Source organism: Pan troglodytes, chromosome 7 (genome assembly GCF_028858775.2).
Source record: "Pan troglodytes isolate AG18354 chromosome 7, NHGRI_mPanTro3-v2.0_pri, whole genome shotgun sequence".
Taxonomy (NCBI): Eukaryota; Metazoa; Chordata; class Mammalia; order Primates; family Hominidae; genus Pan; species Pan troglodytes.
Window position 1 is genome coordinate 25874340 of NC_072405.2, and position 24721 is coordinate 25899060.

Genomic DNA, 24721 nt, shown 5'->3' on the forward strand with positions numbered 1-24721 from the left:
TTGTGTTAACTGCACAAATTGATTGTAAAATGTGTGTTTGAACAATATGAAATCAGTGCACCTTGAAAAAGAACAGAATAACAGTGATTTTTAGGGAACAAGGGAAGTTACAATCATAAGGTCTGACTGCCTGTGGGGTCGGGCAAAAAGAGCCATACTTTTCATCTTGCAGAGAGCCTATAAATGGACACGCAAGTAGGAGAGATATCACTAAATTATTTTCCTAGCAAGAAATATTAATATTAATGCCCTGGGAAAGGAATGCGTTCCTGGGGGGAGGTCTATAAATGGTCGCTCTGGGAATGTCTGTCTTGTGCAGTTGAGATAAGCACTGAGATACACCCTGGTCTCCTGCAGTACCCTCAGTCTTACTAGGGTGGGGAAAAAAGTCCGCCCTGGTAAATTTGCGGTCAGACCAGTTCTCTGCTCTCGAACGCTGTTTTCTGTTGTTTAAGATGTTTATCAAGACAATACATGCACCACTGAACGTAGACCCTTTTCAGTGGTTCTGCTTTTGCCCTTTGCCTTGTGATCTTTGTTGGACCCTTATCAGTAGTTCTGCTTTTGCCCTTTGTCCTGTTCCCTCAGAAGCATGTGGTCTTTGTTCTGCTTTTTGCCCTTTGAAGCATGTCATCTTTGTACCTACTCTCTGTTCTTACACCCCCTCCCCTTTTGAAACCCTTAATAAAAAACTTGCTGGTTTGAGGCTCAGGTGGGCATCACGGTCCTACCAATATATGATGTCACTCCTGGCGGCCCAGCTGTAAAATTCCTCTCTTTGTACTCTTTCTCTTTATTTCTCAGCCGGCCGACACTTAAGGAAAATAAAAAGAACCTACATTGAAATATTGGGGGCGGATTCCCCTGATAGATTTTTGTGAAAAAATCATCTTGGTTTTATGTCTGTAGTTAACGAAGACTAGTTAGAGAAGTTACATGTCCTTATCTTGGGGATGGAGAAGGGATGCCCAAAATATTGGCTGATTTTTTCTACCTAACAAATTCCTAATGGTATTCACCACTACAAAGGGGCAAATAAAAAGCACGGAAGGCAATGGAGTAGGGAGATTTCATGGGTAAGCATAGAAAGCTACCGTTAATTAAAATAGATAATGAAAATGGCCAGGCACGGTGGCTGACACCTGTAATCCCAGCACTTGGGGAGGCTGAGGCAGGAGGATCACTTGAGGTCAGGAGTTTGAGACCAGCCTGGCCAACACAGTGAAAACCCATCTCTACTAAAAATACAAAAATTAGTCAGACATGGTGGCGCACACCTGTAGTCCCAGCTACTCAGGAGGCTGAGGCAGGAGAATTGCTTGAGCCCGAGAGGTGGAGGTGGCAGTGAGCTGAGATCGTGCCAGTGTACTCCAGCCTAAGCAACAGAGTGAGACTTATCTCCAAGAAAAGAGAAGAAAGAAAAGTGGGTGTTACAGGTAATGTGATTGTTTATCTAAAAACCCAAGAGATCAACTGAAAACTATTTAAGCTACTAAGAAGGTCCATTAAGGTGACCAGATACAAGCTAAACATACAAAAAAAAAAAAAAATCAGGCCTTGGGAAAGCAGGCTTCAAGTTGTATTTGATTTAGAGCTGCAAGATAATGCTTATTTTAATTGGCTAACATTATAGTAATTGTTGGAAAAGGAATGGAAAAGATCAACATGACATTCTAATAATAAAATTCTTTCTCACCCTAGAGACAAAGAACGTGGATTTTTATAGTGAAATAAGGCCTGTGAAAAATACAATTTTGGCAGTTTTTGTTTTCAAATTTAAAATCATCTTGAGATGGTCTCATTCAAGGATAATAAGCCTTGTGATGAAGTAGCTATGTGTCTTGGGAAGCCCTTATACTTCTTATGAATTCTGTTCCCATCCTAATACAGACCCCTGTATTAATTTGCTGGGGCTACCATAACAAAGAACCACAGAGTGCATGGTTTAAAGAACAGAAATGTATTCTCTTATAGTTCTGAATGGTAGAAATCTGAGAGCAAGGTGGCAGGAGAATGGGTATTCTCTGAGGCCTCTCTCCTTTGCTTTTATTTATTTATTTATTTATTATTTATTTTGAGACAGTCTCTCTCTGTCGCCCAGGCTGGAGTGCAGTGGTGCCATCTCAGCTCACTGCAACCTCGCTTCCCAGGCTCAAATGACTCTCTCGCCTCAGCCTCCCAAAAAGAGCCTCTAAGCGGCAAGATAAAGAGGGACAACTCTAAGCTAAATGTAGCTGAGCCAGGGCAGTGAAGCTTGACAATAATGGCATAAGAGAGGTGGACCTAGCACATGCATAGTCACCATGGAGGGGATACTGCGACCGAGAGGAGGAATCTAGACCCAACCCCAGGCTCCAACATGGAGTGAGAGTTAAGCAGTCAATTCATGGGGTCAGAATGAAAAGAAATCTCACGGTGGGGCAACTTAGGCAGATTTACTCTCTCCTGTGTGCATCCTCCAAGTCCTTTGCTCAGAATTCTCCCCAGAACCTGACACACCACATTGCAGTGGTCTAAATGCTTGTCCACTCCTTAAAAGTAGCCATGAGAGATGATGTCTCAACCTTCATAGCCATAATGTTAATCACATAGCAAACTCCTGTTGAAATAATCACCTAGTTCCCTTTCTTAATAAACAAGAGATGCTAAAACCCAGAAGGTTAAGTGAATTCTGAGAGGCATGGAGAGTTTGTGCCAGTGTCAGCATCTGAACTCTCGTCTTTATTCCCAGGCAACTGCTGTCTGCATCGCAAGGCAAGTGAGTGGCAAAGCTCGGGCTAGAGCTGGCAACAGAATATAGAATTCTTGGTTCCTCCTGCAGAAGTGACTGAGAAGCATTAGTTTGTTATAAATGGCAGCACTTCTTTCGTTGAGTGTTGAAGGACAAGTCCCTTTCCGGTTATTTAGAATTGAGCTCCCTTTAATAGCAGTGCCTGGTGCTGAAGATCACAATGAGATGGGCTGCTTCTCACCGGGGGAACACACACAGGCATCTCCCCCGCTAGCAAACTGCTTTGATCATGAGAGTCTGCAAGCTCAGAAACGCAGGATGGCTCTCTGCAGAGGGACTTGTGAAAGCCCGTATCTTCTGCCCCACTGTTACCTGATAGAGTTGTTCAGATTCTCAGCCTGTTGAACAAAAAATTGAACGAAATGCACAGAGTAACGAAAGAAAGAAGCAAGGAAAAACAAACCAACAGAAGGGAGGAAGGAAAACGTAGATTTATAGAAGACAATTCACAGAGGGCGCTGCAGCAAGCCACAAGAGCCTGACGCTCCCCAGGGATTTTATAAAGCGAAAAGAACTTGGCAACACCCTTGGGTTCCCTTTAGAGGCCTCCAACTGGTTACACCCTACGAACGACTGGCCTGCGACCAGTCAGAGGCTGAAGTGGAAACTTCTGCCTTGTTATCAGAGGAGCGAGGATGTGGCCTGTGTGCCGCCTAATCATGCCTAGAACTGTCTGCACCTGCTGATCTTTTGCTTCTGCGAACTGGCTGCACCTGCTGTTCTCCTGCTCATACCCTAGCCCGTGCTTACCCTAATTCCCTGTTCTCCTGCCTCACCTCCACAGGCCCGGGTTGTCTGCACAGTCTCATTTTCCACGTTATTCCTGTAATGAACCCGTCCTCCCACCCCCACCAGCAGTTACAGGGCTGGGTGCGGAGACCAACTCTGGCCAGACACAGAGGAGCAGCAAGAACCCAGGGCAACGGTCCTGTGAGTGAGTGCATGTGGGGGAGAGAAATGGAATGAACAGAAATATTTAGGGAGCACTTTTTACAGAGCACTCAGGTTCTGCCTGAGGAGGTGGGGCGGGCGCTGGTAACATTTGGACAATCGTGGTTAAAAGTGACCCCATCAGCACCCGCTGATCCTTCTTGAACTTGACAACCTTGGTGAAAACGCCAAGCGTTGGAGAAATTCAAGGAATGGCTGTTGTAATGTACATTTCACGCTTAGCCTTTCCTACCCGCGCTGGGAAGAAGTGCTGCGCACCGCGGCTCCGCCAGGGGGCAGGAGAAGTCACATTACACAGAGAACTAAAAAAAAAAATTCCCCAACTTTTTCCCTCAAACCTTGTTCCTCCTCAAGAAACCGAATCCTCCCGCTTCGGCGTCCCAGGAGCCCGCCCCTCGCCCGCCGCCTCCCCTGCGTCCCCGCCCCGCGCAGCCGCCGCGCTCCTGCGCTCCGAGGTCCGAGGTTTCCGAGATGAAGGTCTGGCTGCTGCTTGGTCTTCTGCTGCTGCACGAAGCGCTGGAGGATGGTGAGTGACTCTGGGCGCGGGGCCACCTAGCTTGTGCCCTGACTTTAGCCGGGACCCGAAGCCCCCGCCGCCCTCCTGCCAGCTCTTGCTCTAACGTTCGGCCCTCGGTGGCTCAGCCCCCGCGCCACTGCCTGCCCGGTGCACCTGCCCCCTCCTGGTGGGGTCTCCTTTCCTCCCACTCCTTGCCTGCCCGGAGAGCCCTCTAGGGGTGGTGGCAGCTACCCCGACCCTTAGGAGCCCACCAGGACCTCTCCAAGTCCCCATCTCCGGGCGAACCAAGCATCCCCAGCCAGCGCCTGGTCCAGCCCCCAATGTCAACGTGTCGGTCTGGGAGGTGGCGCGGGAGCCTCGGATCGCTTCCACCTCCCAGCGGCGTGGCTGGGACCTCTGCTGCTGAGAGCGAGTGCCACCTAAGCTCGGCAATCGCTGATTCGGTTGCAGAGTTCCAGGTGACCTCCCCCTCCCCTCGCAGTTCTCGGCTTGTTTTCGTCTACCACCTTTTGCTTGAATCCTGCAAGATTTGCCTAGATCTTCGAACAAAAATGTCAGTGTATGAAACTTCAAAACGAATCAAAAGCCCACGGCTTATTATATTTATCTAATTGGATGGGAAATGGTGAAGAAAATGCATTTTTTTGGTACAGCGTATGGGACCATGACCGCTGCGCGTTTTTGAATGTGTACCTGTCCTGGGTCCACCCTGTCGTGTACACCCGTGACCACAGGGTCTGGTGTTATTTTTCTGTGTGTCTGGGTGTGTGTATTACTGTGGTGTGTATTATATATTATTGTTAGCATTTAAATGTTTTGTTTGCTCTATTCACTCCATGGGTGTTATTTGTACAGTACATGTTTCATCTGGGTGCCTCCTGGTGTCCTCAAGCCTCTCTTGAAATTCCTGGGCTACAACACAATTTTTGCTTAGATTTAGTGGAAAAGTAGCTTTTGCTGTTATGCAACTTCATGCTGGAGCCAGCTCGACCTGGCTCACATTTTTATCCACTCGTTCATCCTGACCAGTTCCTTTCTTTCCTAGGAAACTACATTTGCCAAAAAAATACCGCATTGTAGTTTGCAAAATCCAAGATAGTTGTGGTACTTGAAGTTGAGCATGAGGGTCCTTCAGCCTAGAGCTTTGCTTAATAAAATGTAGGCAGAGCTTCTACTGGGAGAGTAACACTTAACTCTGCCCAGAGAGAAGTTGCCATGAGTTCAGTTTGTAAAATGCAATATTAAAATGCTACTGGCAGGCCCTTGTATGCAACTGCTGAAAAGGCAGAAATGTAATTTGTAGTATCATTTTTTGAATATGGCAGGAGATGGCCAGGCAAAATAATTTCAAATCAGCCATTCCTTTGTTTATACCCAACTTGCCAGTCTTAGAGGCTCAGAAAGTGGCTTCCATTCTGTCTCCTGGATCTCACCCAGCCCATGTGAGTTTATTACAAACGTTTGACTAAATTTACCATTTCTTTAAGTGTAATCCATACAAACAATAAGCATTTTTGAGACAATTGGAGAAAGTGGAATACAGACTGAATGTAAGAAATAGTTCATAAATTTTAGGTGATAATAGCACGAAGATTTTGTTTATAAAAGTACACACATCTGGCCAGGCACAGTGGCTCATGCCTGTAATCCCAGCACTTTGGGAGGCCAAGGCAGGTGGATCACGAAGTCGGGAGTTCAAGACCAGCCTGGCCAAGATGGTGAAACCCCGTCTCTACTAAAAATACAAAAATTAGCTGGGCGTGGTGGTGGGCACGTGTAATCCCAGCTACTTGGGAGGTTGAGGCAGAGAACTGGTTGAACCTGGGAGGCAGAGGTTGCAGTGAGCCGAGATCGCACCACTGCACTCCAGCCGGGCGACAGAGTGAGACTCCATCTTAAAAAAATAAAGATAAAAATAAAATAAAAGTACACATATCTATAATATATGGACTATTTATGGATACACTAGTGAACACATAGTGCTTCATTAAGTTATGTAACCATTTGGCTAAACCTATTAAGAATGGTTTTTGGTTTTGAGTTGTGTCGTGAGTTGTGGCCAGGAGCTACTAAGGAGAGTGGATTACACAGGAGGCCCTTCCAGTGCTGGTCTCAGATTGGCAGGTTGGGAATATCCTGCCTTCAGGGCCATCCCAAAGCACAAACTACAGACATAAGGCCCCCGACTCAACTTGTTTCACTGCCTTTTAGTTTTTCTGATCACATCTGAAAGACAGTCTTTATTATTATTTTATTGTTATTATTATTATTATTGAGATAGAGTCTCGCTTTGTCACCCAGGTGGAGTGCAGTGGCACAAACTTAGCTCACTGCGACTTCCACTTGTGCTAGCCACCACAACTAGCCAAAGACAGCCTTCTAAGAGGAAAAGACTTCCCTGCAAGTGTGTATGGGGGTGAACATCTGGCCTGTGACCCAGTGAAGTTGGCTGCTCCCAATGACAAAATGCTTTAAATTTTTGGAAGTAATGTTCTTTCTCCTCATGAAGATGGGGAGCTGGAAAGGCACATAATACTTCATGGCATGAAACTGAGGGATGAAAACAGGCAATAAATAATCCAAGATTCCACTTTGAGACGTCAATCATAGCACCTGATTTTCAGCATTTATATGGAATACATGCCACCGAGTTTATTAATAGGGTGCTTCTATTTTCACATTGAAAAGTATAAAATCACAAGTATTTCCTGACTTTTGATTACCTACATATTTTTATTGAATGTCAGGAGCAAACATTGAAGTGTTAATATTGATTCGTGCAGCAAGTTTTGTTGAACAACATGAGAACCTTGATCCATGCTAATCTGGTCTTCAGTAACCTGGGTTTATTTTGCATCTGGTGAAAGGGGTTTCTTTCTTGGAGGACTACAGACATTCATTATTGTCTGAGAGCAATATAGCCAGATCTCTAAGAAGGTAAGGACAGAGACACAGTGACGAGGATTCTCTAACCAAGAGCCTTTGACACTTTCGTGTCTTCATTTATTCTTGAGAAAAAAAAGAGTAAAAATTAGTACAGAAATATTTTAATGAAAAAAAGAATTCTAAAGTTCCTTATTGTTTATCAATGCACATAATGAATGCTTTGAAGCATTTAGGATCTTGGCTGGCATGTTTGACATTCAAAACCATTTCTGATCCTTAAAACACAGAAAGAGAAAAGTTTGAGGGCAAGAGAGAGAGATCTGGTGGTCAGAGGACTGATGGTTTTCAAACCTAGACAAGGTTTTAAAACCCTTTCTTTGTGGTGCTCAATGAAGGGAGAGGAAAGATAAAGAAGTAAAGATACAATTTAAGGAAGTGGTAAGTGGCATTGAGAATCATGAATCAGGGTCTATTAGGTTCCTAGGGCTGCCATAACAAAGTACCACAGAATGGGAGGCTTTAAAACCGCAGAAGTTTGTTTGCTCACAGTCCAGAGGCTTGTAGTCCAAAGTCAGTGTCAGCAGCGCCACACAGCTTCTAAGATGTGGGTAGAATCCTTCCTTGCCTCCGCTAGCTTCTGGTTGTGGTCAGCAACCCCTTGGCATTTTTTTGGCTTGTGGCCGCATCACTCCAATCTCTGCCTCTGTTGCCATGTGACCATCTTTTCCCTGTGTCTGTCTTTACATGGCATTTTCATACGTGTGTGTGTGTCTCCTCATAAGAACATCAGTCCTATTGGAGGGGAGCCTACCCTAATGACCTCATGCTAACTTGATTACATTTGCAAAGACTCCATTCCCGAATGAGGTTACATTCACAGATACCTGGGAGTTAGGACTTCAGCATATCTTTTTAGGGGACACAATTCAACCAGTAAGACAGGGTGAGACATGAAGAGGACTGAGGCGGGGTGTGAGGATGCTGTTTGAATGGATAGCCATAAGCCTGCCTGAAACGAGGAAGCAAACCCCAGAGGTAGCTGAAAGCATAGCTGTGCACTCCAGGGGCACCACAAAGGCAATAGCTTCAAGATGGGCTTGTACCGGTTGCCAGTGTGGCTGTGGCTGTGATGCATGGGACAGGAGCTGGCCAAGCCTTGTAGGGTATGGGAAGATTTAGGGCTTGCTTCTAGATGAGATGAAAGTCACTGGAGGCTTCTGAACGAAGAAGTACCCATAATTTGATTTATGTTTTCAAAGATAGGTGCTATGGTTTGCCCCCACCACATCTTATGTTGAATTTTGATCCCCCATGTGGTGGTGGTGGTGGGAAGTAGGGCCTCATGGGAGGTGTTTGGGCCTTGGGGGTAGATCCTTCATGAAGAGATTAATGCCTTCCCTTGGGGATGTGTGGATTCTGTATTATTTCCAGCAAGAACTGCTTGTTAAAGAGAGTCTGTTCCCTCCTCCTCCCACCGCACCATGTGATCTCTGCACTGCTAGTTATCCTTGCCCTTTGCCCTGAGTGGAAGCAGCCTGAGGCCTTCATTGGAAGCAGATGTTGGTTCCATGCTTCTTGTACAGCCTGCAGAACGATGAGCCAAATAAACCTCTTTTCTTTATAAACATCCCAGTCCTAGGTATTCCTCTATAGCAATGCGAAATGAACTAACACAGAAAATTGGTACCAAGGAGTGGGATATTGTTATAAAGATACCTGAAAGTGTGGAAGCAGCTTTGGAACTAGGTACTGGGCAGAGAATCGGAAGAGTTTGAAGGGCTCAGAAGAAAACAGGAAGAGGAGGGAAAGTTTGGAATTTCTTAGAGATTGGTTATATAGCTGTGACTAAACTGTTGATAGAAATATAGACAGTAAAGTTCATGCTGACAAGGTCTGAAATGGAAACAGATAACTTATTGGGAACTGGAGAAAAGTCACCCTTGTTAGGGCTTAGCAAAGAACTTGGCTGCATTGTGTCCATGCCCTAGGGATTTGTGGAAGGCCACACTTAAGAGTGATGTCCTAGGGTATCCTAAAGAAGAAATTTTTAATCAGCAAAGTGCTCAAGTAGTGGTGGGTGTGGCTGGGTTTAAAAGCTTAGGATCAGCTGGGCAGGGCGGCTCACGCCTGTAATCCCAGCACTTTGGGAGGCAGGCGGATCATGAGGTCAGGAGATCGAGACCAGCCTGGGCAACACGGTGAAACCCTGTCTCTATTACAATACGAGAAGTTAGCCTGGTGTCGTGGTGCACACCTGTAATCCCAGCTACTTGGGAGGCTGAGGCAGGGGAGTCGCTTGAACTCGGGAAGAGGAGACTGCAGTGAGCTGAGATCAGGCCACTGTACTGCAGCCTGGTGACAGAGTGAGACTCTGTCTCAAAAAAAAAAAAAAAAAAAAACTTAGGCTCAAGATCAATTACAGCAGCAAAGGAATGACCTAAAGGTAGAATTTATTATGAAAAGGGAAGCAGAGGGTAAAAGTTTGGAAAATCTGAAGCCTGGCCATGTGGCAGAGAATGAAAGAGCATTTCAGGAAAAGAATCCAAGGGCACAGTTGAGAGACTGCTTGAATCATGTGCTAGTAGCTAAGAAAGTAAGAGAAAGGCCTTATAGCCATTTTGGAAATCTTTGAGGAGCCCCTCCCATCCCAGGCCCAGAGACTCAGGAGAATAGAATGGTTTTGTGGGGCAGGCCCTGCTGCTCTTCTGCCCTGCACCACCTCGGGATGCTACTGCCCCTATCTCAGGTGCACCAGCTCTAGCCTTCACTTAAAAGGTCCCAGGTGTGGTTCCAGATGGGCGAATAAGAGCAGAAGAGGCCAATAAGTAGAACAGAGAGGCTGCTCCAGAGGGCACAAGCTATAAAAAAGCCTTGGAGGCTTCCACATGTTGTCAAGTCTGCATCTTTCCAGAATGCAAGAGTGATGGAGGCTTAGCTTCCACCTAGATTTCAGAGGATGTATCAGAAAGCCTGAGTGTGCGGGCAGAAGCCTGCTACAGGGGCAGAACTAACACAGAGAGTCCCTACCAGGGCACTGCCTAGGGGAGCCATGGGAACAGGGCTCATGTGGGGATCCCAGAATTAGAGAGCCACCAGCAGTATGCACCCTCACCTTGGAAAACAAACAGACATTCAACTCCAACCTGTCAGATCAGCCATGTGGGCTTCACCCAGCAAAGTTAGAGGGGTGGGGAGGGCCAAGGCTTGTTTTTGATTTTCCAGGCTCACAGCTGTAAGGAACTTGCCTCAAGCTCAGATGAGACTTTGGACTTTTGAGTTGATGCTGGAACAAGTTCAGATTTGGGGGACTATTGGGAAAGGATGCTTGTAATTTGCAGTATTTGAAAGACATGAGTTTTGGGGGGCCAGAGGTGCAATGCTAAGATTTGGATATTTGACCTCCTCCAAACCTCATGTTGAAATTTGATCACCAGTGTTGGTGGTGGGGCCTAATGGGAGGTGTTTCAGTCATGGGGGGCGGACCCCTCATGAATGGCTTGTTGCCCTCCTGGAGGTAATAGAACTAATAGCGTGAGTTCTTGCTCCATTAATTCATGTAAGAGCTGGTTAAAAGGAGGCTGGCACCTCCCCTCTCTGTTGCTTCTTCTCTCTCCGTGTGATCTCTGCGTACACCTATTCTCCTTCACCTGTGCCACCAGTGGAAGCAGCCTGAGGCCCTCACCAGATGCCCAGTCTTGAATCTTCTGGCCAGCAGTACTGTGAGCTGAGTAAACCTCTTTCCTGCATAAATTATTCAGCCTCAGCTATCCCTTTATAGCCACATAGATGGCCGAAGGAGTGATACAGTGGAAGCCAGGGGCTGCTTAGGAGATAGTATAAATGTCTGGATGGTAAGTGGCTTGGCCCAGGGTGGTATCAGTGGATGGAAGGAAAAGAGGCTGAGTTCAGGCTCTGTTTTCAAGATGAAGTCAAAAGAATTTGTTGCTGGATTGGATGTGGCTTAGGAGAGGAAAATTTAAAACAAGTGAGACTTGGAGGTTTTTGTCCTGAGCAATTGTCATTTGCTGATAAAGGGAGCATCAGGAAGGAGCATGTCTGAAGGGGCATTCAGAGGTCAGACATGCTAAATTTGAGATGCTAAATTTTGGAGATGCTAACTTTGACATGCCTACTAGTCTTTCAAGTGGCCGTGCTGAATAAGCAACAGGATATTTAGATCTGGAGTGTAGAGGCGGGGTCAGGACAGGAGCTAGGGCAGCTTTCAGCATATAAATGCTGCAAGGGTCACGGGATTGTGTGAGGTCACTTAGAGAGTGGAGAGTAGTTAGAGAGGAGTGATCAGGCAGGTAAGGAAAATGAGGAAGAGCTGCCACAGACTGAAGAGTTGTCAGTGACACAGGAGGAAAACCAAGGCAGCACAGGGTCCTGCGAGCCATGTGAATCGAGTTTTTCAAGAAGAGCGTCATCAACTGTATTCTAACAGGTGTTCTGGAAAATCCTTCAGATTGAGGTCTTTATCCTGGCACTGAAGGATCTAATTCTCAGAAACTGCTTTTTTTTTTTTTTTAATGATACTTTAAACAGTGGTAGTGTTACCGGAAAGGGGTCCTGATCCAGACCGCAAGAAAAAGTTCTTGGATCTCGTGTAAGAAAGAATTGGGAGTGAGTCCATAGAAATAAAGTGAAAGCAAATCTATTAAGAAAGTAAAGGAATAAAAGAATGGCTTCTTCATAGGCAGAGCAGTGGCATGGACTGCTCAGCTGCTTATACTTACGGTTACTTCTTGATTATATGCTAAACAAGGGGTGGATTATTCATGAGTTTTCCGGGAAAGGGACGGGAAATTCCTGGAACTGAGGGTTCCTCTCCTTTTTAGACTATATAGGATAACTTCCTGATGTTACCATGGCATTTGTAAACAGTCATGGCGCTTGTGGGAGTGTCTTCTAGCATGCTAATGCATTATAATTAGCATATAATGATCAGTGAGGATGACTAGAGGTCACGTTCGTGGCCATCTTGGTTTTGGTGGGATTTGGCCGGCTTCTTTACCGCAAGCTGTTTTATCAGCAAGGTGTCTGTGACCTGTATCTTGAGCCAACCTCCTGTTTCATCCTCTGACGAATGCCTTTACCTCCTGGGAATGCCGCGCAGTGGTTCTCAGCCTTATTTTACCCAGCCTGTATTCAAGATGGAGTCTCTCTGGTTCGAATCTCTGACAGTAGGTGGGTTTTTTGGAGTGGGGTTCTCGAAAGGAATAGAGAAAGGAAGGGCTCGCTACATCTTGCTACATTTTCCTCTCCATAGTATCGCTTTCCCACCTTCTCAGCTTTGTTCTTGGAAAAGTGTGTGTGTTCCTGTGGGGTGTTTCATGAAAAATGGAAAAATGAGAGTGGCGTCTCTCAGTGTATATAACTAACTGGGAAGCAACTGAGTGGCTCAGAAAAATATATGGTGTGGTTAACTGGGGAGCTACTTCTAGGGATGGCCTTTCGGCTTTACTGCCCATCAGGGAGGAGAAAACCCAACAGCTCTTGCGCTTTGATATTAATGAATGTGCTTAACAAGAAATCTCATCCAGGCTGCAGTCAATGATTCTTCAAATGAATTTGTTTTCTCCTCCAACACAGTTATATTGAATTAGGCTAATAGGTCACTTTTGATGAATAAGATTTGATTGTGATTCTCAGTTGATGATGAATAATCATGGTCCTTTTTCCTGCTTCCTTCTTGCTTTGTAACATTTGTTTATTTATTTTGGATATAAGGGTTTTGGGGTTTTTGTCTGTTTTTTCTTTTTTTTGAGACAGAGTCTCACTCTGTTGCCCAGGCTGGAGTCCAGTGGGGCAATCTCAGCTCACTGCAGCCTCCGTGTCCCAGGATCAAATGATTCTCATGCCTCAGCCTCCCATGTAGCTGGGACTACAGGCTTGTGCCACCGTGCCTGGCTACTTTTTTTGTATTTTTTGGAAGAGATGAGGTTTTACTGTGTTGGCCAGGCTGGTCTTGAACTCCTGGCCTCAAGTGATCCACCTTCCTTGGCCTCTCAGAGTGCTGGGATTATAGGCATGAGCCACTGCACCCAGCTGGAGATGAGGTTTTGACCAGCATCTCCTCACTGAGGGGATCCAGTGTGTGCCTTGGAAAAGCACCTGCAGCTCTTCCAGGAAGAGGGGGCTCTCATCCCCAGCATCAAGTTCTGTTTGGCTTGGAACTCCATGTCACATCAAACAAAGAATCTCATAGTGCATGAGATATGTGCAAATAAAGTGAAAAAGCAACAATATACTAATTTCTAAGTGGATGGAGAGGCAATGGCATGAGCCAGAGAAAGCTCTAGACTTGGAGTCAGAGGGTCTGTTTTTTCACTACCTTCTTGATGACCTGGAGTGAACTACTTGGCATCTATACATTAAAAAGACTAATATCTGCTTTGTTTCCACCACAAGTTTATCATAGAGATCTCATGTGACAACCATAAAAAAACAAATAGCACTTAGCTAGCAATCACTTACTGTAGGTCAGTTGCTAATTTCAGCATTTTTGACATATTAACTCATTTAACTCCCACAGTAATTATTACGGTTATTATGAGGTAGTTATTACCATATCATTCTCAATTTATAGATGAGAAAAGTGAAACAGAAGAGGGCAAGTAGCTTCCCAAGGTCACACAGCCAGTAAGTGGCAGGCCTGGACCTGAAGCTAGTAATGATATTTAATGGTTCTTGAATTTTGCCACCTATTTCTCTATAAATTATATGATGCAATAGTCTCAAAAATGCAATGGTAATGGACGTTCACTTATAGTATGAATTCTTGTATTTTTTAGGTCTTTGAAAAATAACCAATTGACATAGTTAGGCTGAAGAGTGATATTCTTTTAAACAGTTAGACATGGGATTTGGGAGTCACTCAATTCCAGTACCGTCTGGGTATCTTTGGGGACACTAGGCTGGCTCCTTTAACTTTGCATCATTACCATCAAACCACAGGCCAGTTCTGTGGTCAGGCAGCTGGACCAGCTATATGGTTACATCAGCTGGTGGGGCTATTTGGTCAAAAGGTGAAATTATTTTGCATAAATAATAGCAAATATTTGGATGCATAATCTCCAAAATCAGATAATCTGATGTTCCTGAGTAACATAGATACACAAGATGTGATAGCTTAGAAGTCAGACAAGTAGCTCTGTTTGTCTAAATTCCATAGGATTTACAGATGGTGATTGTCATTTCTGGTAGCTTGAATTCCTGTTACATGATACACAGAATACCAAATTAGACCTTAATCCAGAGGTTCATTAATTTCACAGGCATTAAAGTATTTATGGGGCACAGATTTCTTGGGCATGATAATGGTAGGCTTTTCTTTTTTTCTTTCTTTCTTTTTTTTGAGAGAGAGTCTTGCTCTGTCACCCAGACTGCAGTGCAATGGTACAATCATAGCTCATCATAAACTCGGACTTGTGGGCTCAAGTCTCAGTCTCAGTCTCCAGGCATGTGTTACCACATTAAACTTATTTTTTTCCCTTAATTTTTGTAGAGATGGGGTCTTAGCATATTGCCCAGGCTGGTCTTGAACTCCTGGCCTCAAGCAAACCTCCCAACCTGGTCTCCCAAAGTGGTGGGATTACATGTGTGAACCACCATGCCTGGCCTATTATTTTCTATCTTAAGAAAAAAACTAACTTTTACCTTATTGCAGAGCTGAGGCTGATGCTTCACAATTGATACTGCTGGATTAATGTTCTTTTGTTGGTCTGGCACATTCCCAACTGTTGCAGTGCTTTTCCTTCGAGGAGGCTGGGAGCGTATGCATGGGAACCATTGTCTACCCCCACCTATCATTAGAACCCAGGGTAATAAACCACATGTGCAGGGTCAGCAGAATAATGGGCAAACAGCAGATTCAACAGCAGATGTTGGGGGTTCTGCCTTGGAGACTAGGGTTCAAGGTCACAGCTCTACTTCCTGGAAGGATTGAGAATGCTCAGTAAGGCCTATAACCAAGAGGAACCTTAGTAGGGGAAAGAAGGGAATAAGAGACTCGGGCCTACGAGAAGAAAGAGGTCATAGCTGGACTTGAAGTCATAGAAAATAGAGCAGGGCTCAGGGATTGAGGCACTGAAGCCCAAAGAGTGAGACTTGGTTGTTGACACTGAGCCAAGAGATCCCAAGGGCAGGATTGGTTCTACAGTCAGGGCCAGACTGAACTAAGAGTGGAGGCCACATGGCTCCCGTTTCAAAGGGCGACACACAAAGGAAACCAAATTCATCATTATACAGTTGAGTCCAAATCAATTGTGTTTTTTATTATACTTTTCTCCTGATCTATCACATGTTCCCATTTTCTACAAATGCACTGTCATTCTCTCAATTGGCCAAGGGCTGTGTGGTTATTCAAAATATGTACAGAATGTTTATCTCCATGTAGTGAAATGAGCACTTTGGAATAGGAATCAGAGGCCTGACTTCTGCTCTCACATTCTGCCACTAACCAGCTGAGTGTCTCTGTACAGTTTATTCAACTTTTCAGGGAGGGCCTCCTTTAGTTTTTAAATCTACAACATGAGGGCTTGACCTAAATGATCTCTAAGGATCTCATAAGTTTGAAAATTTTGTAATTCTACAGGTATCTATCGAGGTGGCCTTTGAGCTTCTGCAGACAGATGGTGAAACTGAAACTCTGCAGTCCCTTTTCCTATCTTTCTTTCTTTCTTTCTTTTTTTTTTTTTTTTTTTTTTTTTTTGAGACAGGGTCTCACTGCCGCCCAAGCTGGAGTGCAGTGGTGCGATCTCGGCTCACTGCAACCTCCACCTCCCAGGTTCAGGCAGTTCTCGTGCCTCAGCCTCCCGAGTAGCTGGGATTACAGGCATGCGCCACCATGCCTGGCTAATTTTGTATTTTTAGTAGAGATGGGGTTTCGCCATGTTGCCCAGGCTGGTCTCAAACTCCTGACCTCAACTGATCCACCTGCGTTGGCCTCCCAAAATGCTGGGATTACAGGCATGAGCCACCACACCTGGCCTACAGTCCCCTATTCATTCTTGTTGAGTGGACACAACTGTGTGGCTGCAAGGGGCTTAGCTGAGATTTTTAGAGTCTGGTGGCCCACCACAGGCAGAACAGTGGGGGCACTCTTCCCTGGATGCAGGCAATAAGGGTGCCTTACTTATAGAGAAGGCAAAAATGACAATAAAAGTAACTTAAAGTCAGTTAGCTTTTTATTATCACTATCTGCCAGCAACTCTCAACAATGTTGGTGATAAAATACTCCTTCCCCAGAGACATTTTGTTAGTGAAATTCTAAATCGTTCTTACAGTTATAGTTGAGTTTTGATAATTTATATTTAAGGTTCAGATTAGTATACATTTAGTATTTACTCTTTAATGATAAACAGTTTATTCTATCTAGACATTGCCAGCCCCTGACAAATGTAATGTCTGCTTTACCATTTGTTTTGAGAGAAAGTTCACTGTGGTTCAAAATCTTGGCTGGGCACAGTGGCTCACACGTACAGTTGCAGCACTTTGGAAGGCCTAGGTGGGAGGGTTGTTTGAGGCCAGGAGTTTGAGATCAGCCTGGGCAACATAGCAGGACCCCATCTTAAAAAAAAAAATTAGCTCAGCATGGTCTCACATATGTGTAGGCCTAGTTACTCAGGAGGCTGAGGCAGGAGGATCACTTGAGCCCAGGAGTTCAAGGCTGCAGTGAGCTAGGATCATGCCATTGCATTCCAGCGTGGATGACAGAGTGAGATTCCGTTTCTAACGTTAAACACAAAATATTTTGCGTGCACTTTCAGCACAGTTTGTGTTCCCAGTCTCTGTGGAGCTACATATTTCTGTGTTTAAACAGTAGAATCAAAATGAATAGTGACAACATATAGACTGCAAAGTAAACAAACAGCCTTGAATGGCTTTAGTTCTGCTGTTTTGTGTGACCACTTGGAGACTATGAGACGGTGTGAACTACAGGCAGTAATATTTTTGTTTTCTAAGGGCAAATTTTAGCTCATACATAAACTGTTTTGCTGAATTTGAATAATATCTTTGGAGCTGAAATATATTTTTAATGTTTTAAAATTAAAGAATCAAAAAATGATCATTACATGACTTTCACTGAAAACAGTATTGAGGATACTAATATTGAGGAGGGGAGGATTAAAAAGTTATCTTCTCTAGAGTTACCTAAAAGTTATGAGGGCTGGGCATGGTGGCTCACTCCTGTAATCCCAGCACTTTGGGAGGCCAAGGCAGGCAGCTCACCTGAGGTTAGGACTTCGAGACCGGCCTGGCCAACGTGATGAGACCCTGTCTCCAGGTCTCTACTAAAAATACAAAAATGAGTTGGGTGTGGCGGCGGGCACCTGTAATCTCAGCTACTCAGGATGATCAGGCAAGAGAAACCCTTGAACCTGGGAGGTGGAGGTGGCAGTGAGCTGAGGTTATGCCACTGCCCTCCAGCCTGGGCGATAGAGTAAGAATCTGTCTCAAAAAAAAAATAGTTATTGGCCTCAAATATTCTGAAAATGCCATTACTACAGCGCATTTCTCTCTCCTTATGTTTGTGCAGTTACTGGCCAACACCTTCCCAAGAACAAGCGTCCAAAAGAACCAGGAGAGAATAGAATCAAACCTACCAACAAGAAGGTGAAGCCCAAAATTCCTAAAATAAAGGACAGGGACTCAGCCAATTCAGCACCAAAGACACAGTCTATCATGATGCAAGTGCTGGATAAAGGTCGCTTCCAGAAACCCGCCGCTACCCTGAGTCTGCTGGCGGGGCAAACTGTAGAGCTTCGATGTAAAGGGAGTAGAATTGGGTGGAGCTACCCTGCGTATCTGGACACGTTTAAGGACTCTCGCCTCAGGTAAGCATTTTTTTTTTAAACTGTGTAGGGTTGAGGATTTGTAATAGTTAACAAAATTCCTTCTTAACTATTATTACACATTGTTTCTGACATGTTCCATTTTACCCTAATAGATCATAAAAATAGAAGCTCAAAGGGCAAAAGTCATAGATTTTATTTCTTTACCCAGTTAATAAAAACAATTGCAGGCCGGGTGCGGTGGCTCATGCCTGTAATCCCAGCACTTTGGGAGGCCGAGGTGGGCGGATCACGAGGTCAGGAGATCGAGGCTATCCTGGCTAACACGGTGAAACCCTGTCTTTATTAAAAATACAGAAAATTAGCCGGGTGTGGTGGCGGACGCCTGTAATCCCAGCTACTCGGGAGGCTGAGGCAGGAGAATGGTGTGAACCTGGGAGGTGGAGCTTGCATTGAGCCGAGGTTGTGCCACTGCACTCCAGCATGGGCGACAGAGAGCGAGACTTCATCTCAAAAAAAAAAAAAAAAAAAAAAAAAAATTGCAAATCCTACCAACATTTGTTGAAAGAGTGAAATTTTATAGGAAACCATGTGACAATACCATATGACAATTTTCTATGAAAATGTATGGTGAGTGAAATTTTATAGGAAACCAAAATGTTATAGAAAACTATTATGCATAGAGATGGATGTTTAAAAATTCATATTGTATGGCTGGGTGCAGTGACTCATGCCTGTAATCCCAGCCCTTTGGGAGGCCAATGCAGGTAGATGACTTGAGGCCAGGAGTTGGAGACTAGCCTGGCCAACATGGTGAAACCCCGTCTCTACAAGAAATATAAATTAGCTATATGTGGTAGCATGTGCCTGTAATCCCAGCTACTCAGGAGGCTGAGGCAGGAGAGTCGGTTGAACCTGGGATGCGGAGGTTACAGTGAGCCAAGATCGTACCACTGCACTCCAGCCTGGGTGACAGAGTGAGACTCTGTCTCAGAAAAATAAAAAAAAATCATACCGTGAAAGTTAATGGACTCAATGTTTTATGTTGTTTTTTTAAGTAATCATAATGAAAACTGAAATGACCTTACAGGAGATTCCTGTGAGCAACTTGACCAGATATCAACTTCAACTACTTTTCAACTGCTTCTGATTATTATTATTATTATTATTTTTTTTTTTTTTTTTGAGACGGAGTCTCGCTCTGTCCCACAGGCTGGAGTGCAGTGGTGCCATCTTGGCTCACTGCAAGCTCTGCCTTCCAGGTTCACACCATTCTCCTGCCTCAGCCTCCCAAGTAGCTGGGACTACAGGCACCTGCCACCACGCCTGGCTAATTTTTTGCATTTTTAGTAGAGACAGAGTTTCACTATGTTAGTCAGGATGGTCTCAATCTCCTGACCTCATGATCCGCCTGCCTCGGCCTCCCAAAGTGCTGGGATTACAGGCGTGAGCCACCGCGCCTGGCTGCTTCTGATTATTTTGATGTTCATAAATCTATGACTGTTACATTCAGAGGCCTCAACTGGTAAGAAGGCCAGTGATTTCTCATGTTTGAATGAGTACCTTCAGGAGGCTAGTCTTCTAGACCAGGAAGAGTGGTTATGATGGTGAGAGTGGCAAGTGTTGAGAAGCAAGAAAGAAACACGTGCTTCCTGGGGTGCTGGGAGGAACCTGAGCACGGGCTCTGAGTCGGGGGTGTGTATGGGGTTACAGTGCTGTGCACCTTGGTGAAGTCTCCTAAACTCTGCCAGTTCTCAGTTTCCTTATGTGTAGAATGAAGGGTAGGGGATGACATGATTTCTAAGATTCTTTCTGGCCCTATTTCCGTATATGATGGAGAAATAGGATGGATTTACAATGGAGAAATACCAGATGTTGTCTGAGATGACAAGAATGGGAGAAAGAAAGGCTGCAGGCAGGCTGGGCATGGTGGCTCATGCCTGTAATCCCAGCACTTTGGGAGGCCAAGGCGGGTGGATCATCATGAGGTCAAGAGATCGATACCATCCTAGCCAACATTGTGAAACCCCATCTCTACTAAAAATATAAAAATTAGCTGGGCGTGGTGCATGCCTGTAGTCCCAGCTACTCGGGAGGCTGAGGCAGGAGAATTGCTTGAACCTGGGAGGCGGAGGTTGCAGTGAGCCGAGATCAGGCCACTGCGCTCCAGCCTGGCAACATAGCAATACTCTGTCTCAAAAAAAAAAAAAAAAAGGAAAGAAAGGCTGCAGAGGGCAGGGATCTCAGACTCTGCATGTTCACAACCATTCATATTTCCACACAAACTGTGTTTCTGCAGAAATTCATCTCCCTCAAGGACATCATTATCCACTTGGTTACCCAACCAGAAGACTGGGCAGCATCCATGCCTCCTCCCTCTCCCCCACACTCTCCACATCTCATCGGTCACCAAGTTAAGCCAGTTCAGCCTTCATTTTAACATTTCAGGGCAGCATCCATGCCTCCTCCCTCTCCCCCACACTCTCCACATCCCATCGGTCACCAAGTTAAGCCAGTTCAGCCTTCATTTTAACATTTCAGGGCAGCATCCATGCCTCCTCCTTCTCCCCCACACTCTCCACATCCCATCGGTCACCAAGTTAAGCCAGTTCAGCCTTCATTTTAACATTTCAAAATTCTGAGTTTGGTGCAAAAATAATAGCTGTTCTTACCATGAAAAGTAATGATGAAAAACCACTATTGCTTTTGCGTCAACCTAATACATGACTCAGTTCCCTCTTCATAGCAATTGAGCCTTCTTCCAGGAATGGGAATCTGTCCATTTGCATTCCTGGAGTCACTGTCACCTGTCTGAGGCGCTCTTCTCTCCCATCTCTGATACTGCGGTGACCACACCTGGGCTAGGGCTCCTCACTGCCGCTGCAGCAACACTTAAAAGTCAGAGTTCAGAGTGTGGCTTCCCTGCTCACCACTCGGTGGATGCCCTTGGGGATAAAGTCCAACATCCTCACATGGCAATGAGGCCCTCGCTGACCTCTGCCGTCCTCTGGAGTCACCTCTACTCTCGATCAGTCACTGTGCTTTCGCTGCCCTGGGCTCCTGTGAGATTCTCAAAAGCACCAGGCTCCTGGGGCCTTCGAGTTTGCTGTTTCATAGCCAGGAACACTCTTGGGCCCCTCAGCACCGGGCTAACGTCAGGCATCACTTTCTCTGGGAAACCCATGGCAGGCCCCCCCCAGCTATGTGTTCCCACAGCACTTGCTGTTTCCTCTTCCCAGCTCTCTTCACACTGAAAACTACTATTATTTTCTTTCAACATCTTTGTTTTTCACTGAGACTTAGCTGAGTGGTTGGTGGTTAGCTTTCTCTATTAATGTTTGACTGACAAGCCTCCCTGATACATTTGTCCTTCTTAAACACACATACACATGCACACACACACACACACACACTACCCTACACACACACCTTGAGAGTAAATAAAAATACACGTATAAGTGATATTAAACTGTCTACTTATCTCTCTTATCCTCTTGTAGTAAGACATCTTTCACATTTTTATTCTGACTCTACCCTCTAGCATTGTGGATATAACAGGATAGAGTCCTTCTTAAAGGTGAGTGGGCTGGATGTGGATTGGAGAGGGAGAAAGTGAATCCATTCTTCCTGTTTCCCTTTCCACACTTGAAGTGGGTAAGAGGGAACGTACGGATATTCTGCTTGGAAGAAATCTGGAAAGGCTTACCACTATATATATTTATGTGCAGTAAAAAACATATAACATAGATTTATCCTCTTAATGATTTTGAAGGCCAGGCATGATGGCTCACACCTGTAATCCCAGCACTTTGGGAGGCCAAGGTGGGCGGATCACTTGAACCCAGGAGTTTAAGACCAGCTTGGGCAACATGATGAAACCATCTCTACTAAAAATAAGGAAAAAAAAGATTTAACCTGGCTTTGTAGTGCATTCCTGTAGTCCCAGCTACTTGGGAGGCTAAGAGGGTGGGATCACCTGAGCCCAGGAAGTCAACGCTGCAGTGAGCCATGATCATACCACTATATTCCAACCTGGGCAACAGGAGTGAGACTGTTTCAAAAAAAAAAAAAAAAAAAAAAAATGCTTGGTGTAGTGACTCATGCCTGTAATCCCAGCACTTTGGGAGGCTGAGGCGGACGGATCACCGGAGGTCAGGAGTTCGAGACCAGCCTGACCAACACGGCGAAACCCCGTCTCTACTAAAAATACAAAATTAGCTGGGCGTGGTACATGCCTGTAATTCCAGCTAGGGAGGCTGAGGCAGGAGAATCACTTGAACCTGGGAGGCGGAGGTTGTGGTGAGCCGAGATCGTGCCTTTGCACTCCAGCCTGGGCAACAAGAGTGAAACTCCATCTCAAAAAAAAAAAAGAAAAAATAATTTTGAAGTGTACAGTATTGTTAACTATAGGCACATGGTTGTATAATAGACCTCTAGACCGTTTTCATTTTGCATGGCCGAAACTATGTGCCCACTGAACTCCTCTCCTAGCATTCTTTCCTGGCAGTCACCTTGCTACTGGCTGTTGCTATGAGTTTGACAACTCTAGGTACCCCATATAAATGGAACATGCAGCGTATTTGTTTTTTTTGTTACTGACTTATTTCCCACAGCATGATGTCCTCAAAGTTCTTTGATGTTGCAGCCTATGATGTGGTTTCCTCTTTGTTTAAGGCTGAGTAATATTATATTATATGTATATATTACATTTTATTTTTGAGACGGAGTCTTGCTCTGTCACCCAGGCTGGAGTGCAGTGGGGCGATCTCGGCTCAGTACAGCTTCCGCCTCCCAGGTTCAAGCGATTCTCCTGCCTCAGCCTCCCAACTAGCTGGAATTACAGGCACACACCACCACACTCAGCTAATTTTTGTATCTTCTATAGAGACAGGGTTTCACTATGATGGCCAGGCTGGTCTCGAATTCCTGACCTCAACTGATCTGTCTGCCTCAGCCTCCCGTAAGTGCTGGGATTACAGGTGTAAGCCACCATGCCTGGCCTATACTACATTTATTTTGTTTGTTTTGTTTTGAGATGGAGTCTTGCTCTGTCACCCAGGCTGGAGTGCAGTGGTGCGATCTCAGCTCACTGCAACCTCCGCCTCCCGGGTTCAAGCGACTCTCCTGCCTCAGCCTCTGGAGTAGCTGGGATTACAGGCACGTGCCACCATGCCTGGCTAATTTTTGTATTTTTAGTAGAGACAGGGTTTCACCGTGGTCTCGATCTCCTGACCTCGTGATCCACCCGCCTCGGCCTCCCAAAGTGCTGGGATTCCAGGCGTGAGCCACTGTGCCTGGCCTAGACTACATTTTTGTAATCCATCATCCAGTGATAGGCATTTAGGCTCCTTCCACCTTCTGGCTGTTGTGAATGCTGCAGTGAACATGGATGTGCATATATTTCTTTGAGATTCTGCTTTTAATTCTTTTGGATATATACCCGCAAGTGGGATTTACCACGTACATTTTTTTTTTTCCTGATGTACATCCTGATGTTGATTTTACTGTTTGCGTTTTGAATACACAAGCCGGGTCAGGAGCAGTGAGATTTGCCAGCACTCAGGGCCCTATGGGTCTTGGGCCAGCTCTGGATGGAGGGACAGCCCCACATGCCCAGAGCAAGGCCCCCCATTAAGGGACTGCAGCCACCTCCAGGGACTCCGCCCTCCACTCACCTGCTCCCAAATGCCAGACGGAGCCTCCTTGCCCTCCCTCCCTGCCCACCATCCCCTCAACCATCAGCCTGGCGTTCAAAGCCTTTCCAAGTTCCACTTGAGTTTTCCTGCTCCCAAAGGTGCCCAGGCTCTGGGCAGGCCCAGCTCATATCCCCGATGGTGGCACATTCTCTGGAGGACCCTCCTGTTCTCGGGTAGGGGCCATGCCCCACCTAGGTAGCCACCCCATTTTGGATCCTGTAGGATCTCTAAAACCCAGCTCTGGCCCCAACTTTCTGTCTGGCCTGGAGGTTTCTCAGCCTCCTGAGAACTCTCCTGGGCCCTGGTCTGGGCAGAACCTGGACCTAAACAAACAAGAGCCAGGGCAGCCAGGGTCTCTGCGTGGCTGAGCCCAGGGCTTGACCTCAGAGCTCACCTGTCCAACAGGAGAGGAGTGTGCCTCCACCTTCCCTACTGCCCGCCCCTTTTTCAGGGTCTCAGGGCCTCTAGCCCTGTGGTGGGGCGGGGGTGCTGGGTACCCCAGGTAGAGCTAAGGTTATGGGGCTGTTGAGGAGTTGGTGTCCACCTGGAGTCTGTCCAGTGAGTTTAGGTCAACAGGTGTGCAGTCTGCCCTTCGAGGCTAAGCCACCTCCCAACAGCCCGTACAACTCGAGGGGCCTTTTGAGGGAGGGGCAGGTAGGCCCAGTGGGTGGTCAACCCAAGGTGAACCCACCCACCATGGCCAGGGTTCCTCAGGTTGAGCCTCCAGTGGGTGAAACCTGGGAGTCCTCAACCTTACTGGCAGATGGGGCCGTTGACAAGAGGAGGTGGGTGGGGCCTCCACAGACTCCGCCCTGTGTTGTCACACAGCTGGCAGCCAATGGGAAGCAACCAGCCAGGAAGCCCCAGAGTTACCCTTGCTGGGTACCCTTGCTGGGGGACCTGGGCCATCCCAGTTTGTGAGAAGTGGCCGGAGGCAGTTAGGAGCCCACATTCAATCCAAGGCCGTCCACTGAGTCCCGTGTGACTCTGACCGGGCTGGGGGTGTCCATGTCCTCTGTGGACCTCAGTTCCTGTAAAATGGCCCATTGGCCAGATCGGCTGCCGGGCTGCTCACAGGCGCACG

The 24721-nt window shown here is 46.0% G+C and overlaps 1 protein-coding gene across 1 annotated transcript in view; it reads left to right on the top strand.

Annotated features, from left to right (window-relative positions):
* The first annotated feature begins 3349 nt into the window (after positions 1-3349).
* Positions 3350-24721, top strand: part of PDGFRL (platelet derived growth factor receptor like) — a 67963-nt gene continuing 46591 nt past the window's right edge. The window contains exons 1-3 of the mRNA XM_016959143.4: positions 3350-3721; positions 4097-4268; positions 17686-17983. Of these exons, the coding sequence (XP_016814632.3) occupies positions 3620-3721; positions 4097-4268; positions 17686-17983 (572 nt within the window). The 5' untranslated portion in view covers positions 3350-3619. The remainder of the gene's footprint in view (positions 3722-4096; positions 4269-17685; positions 17984-24721) is intronic.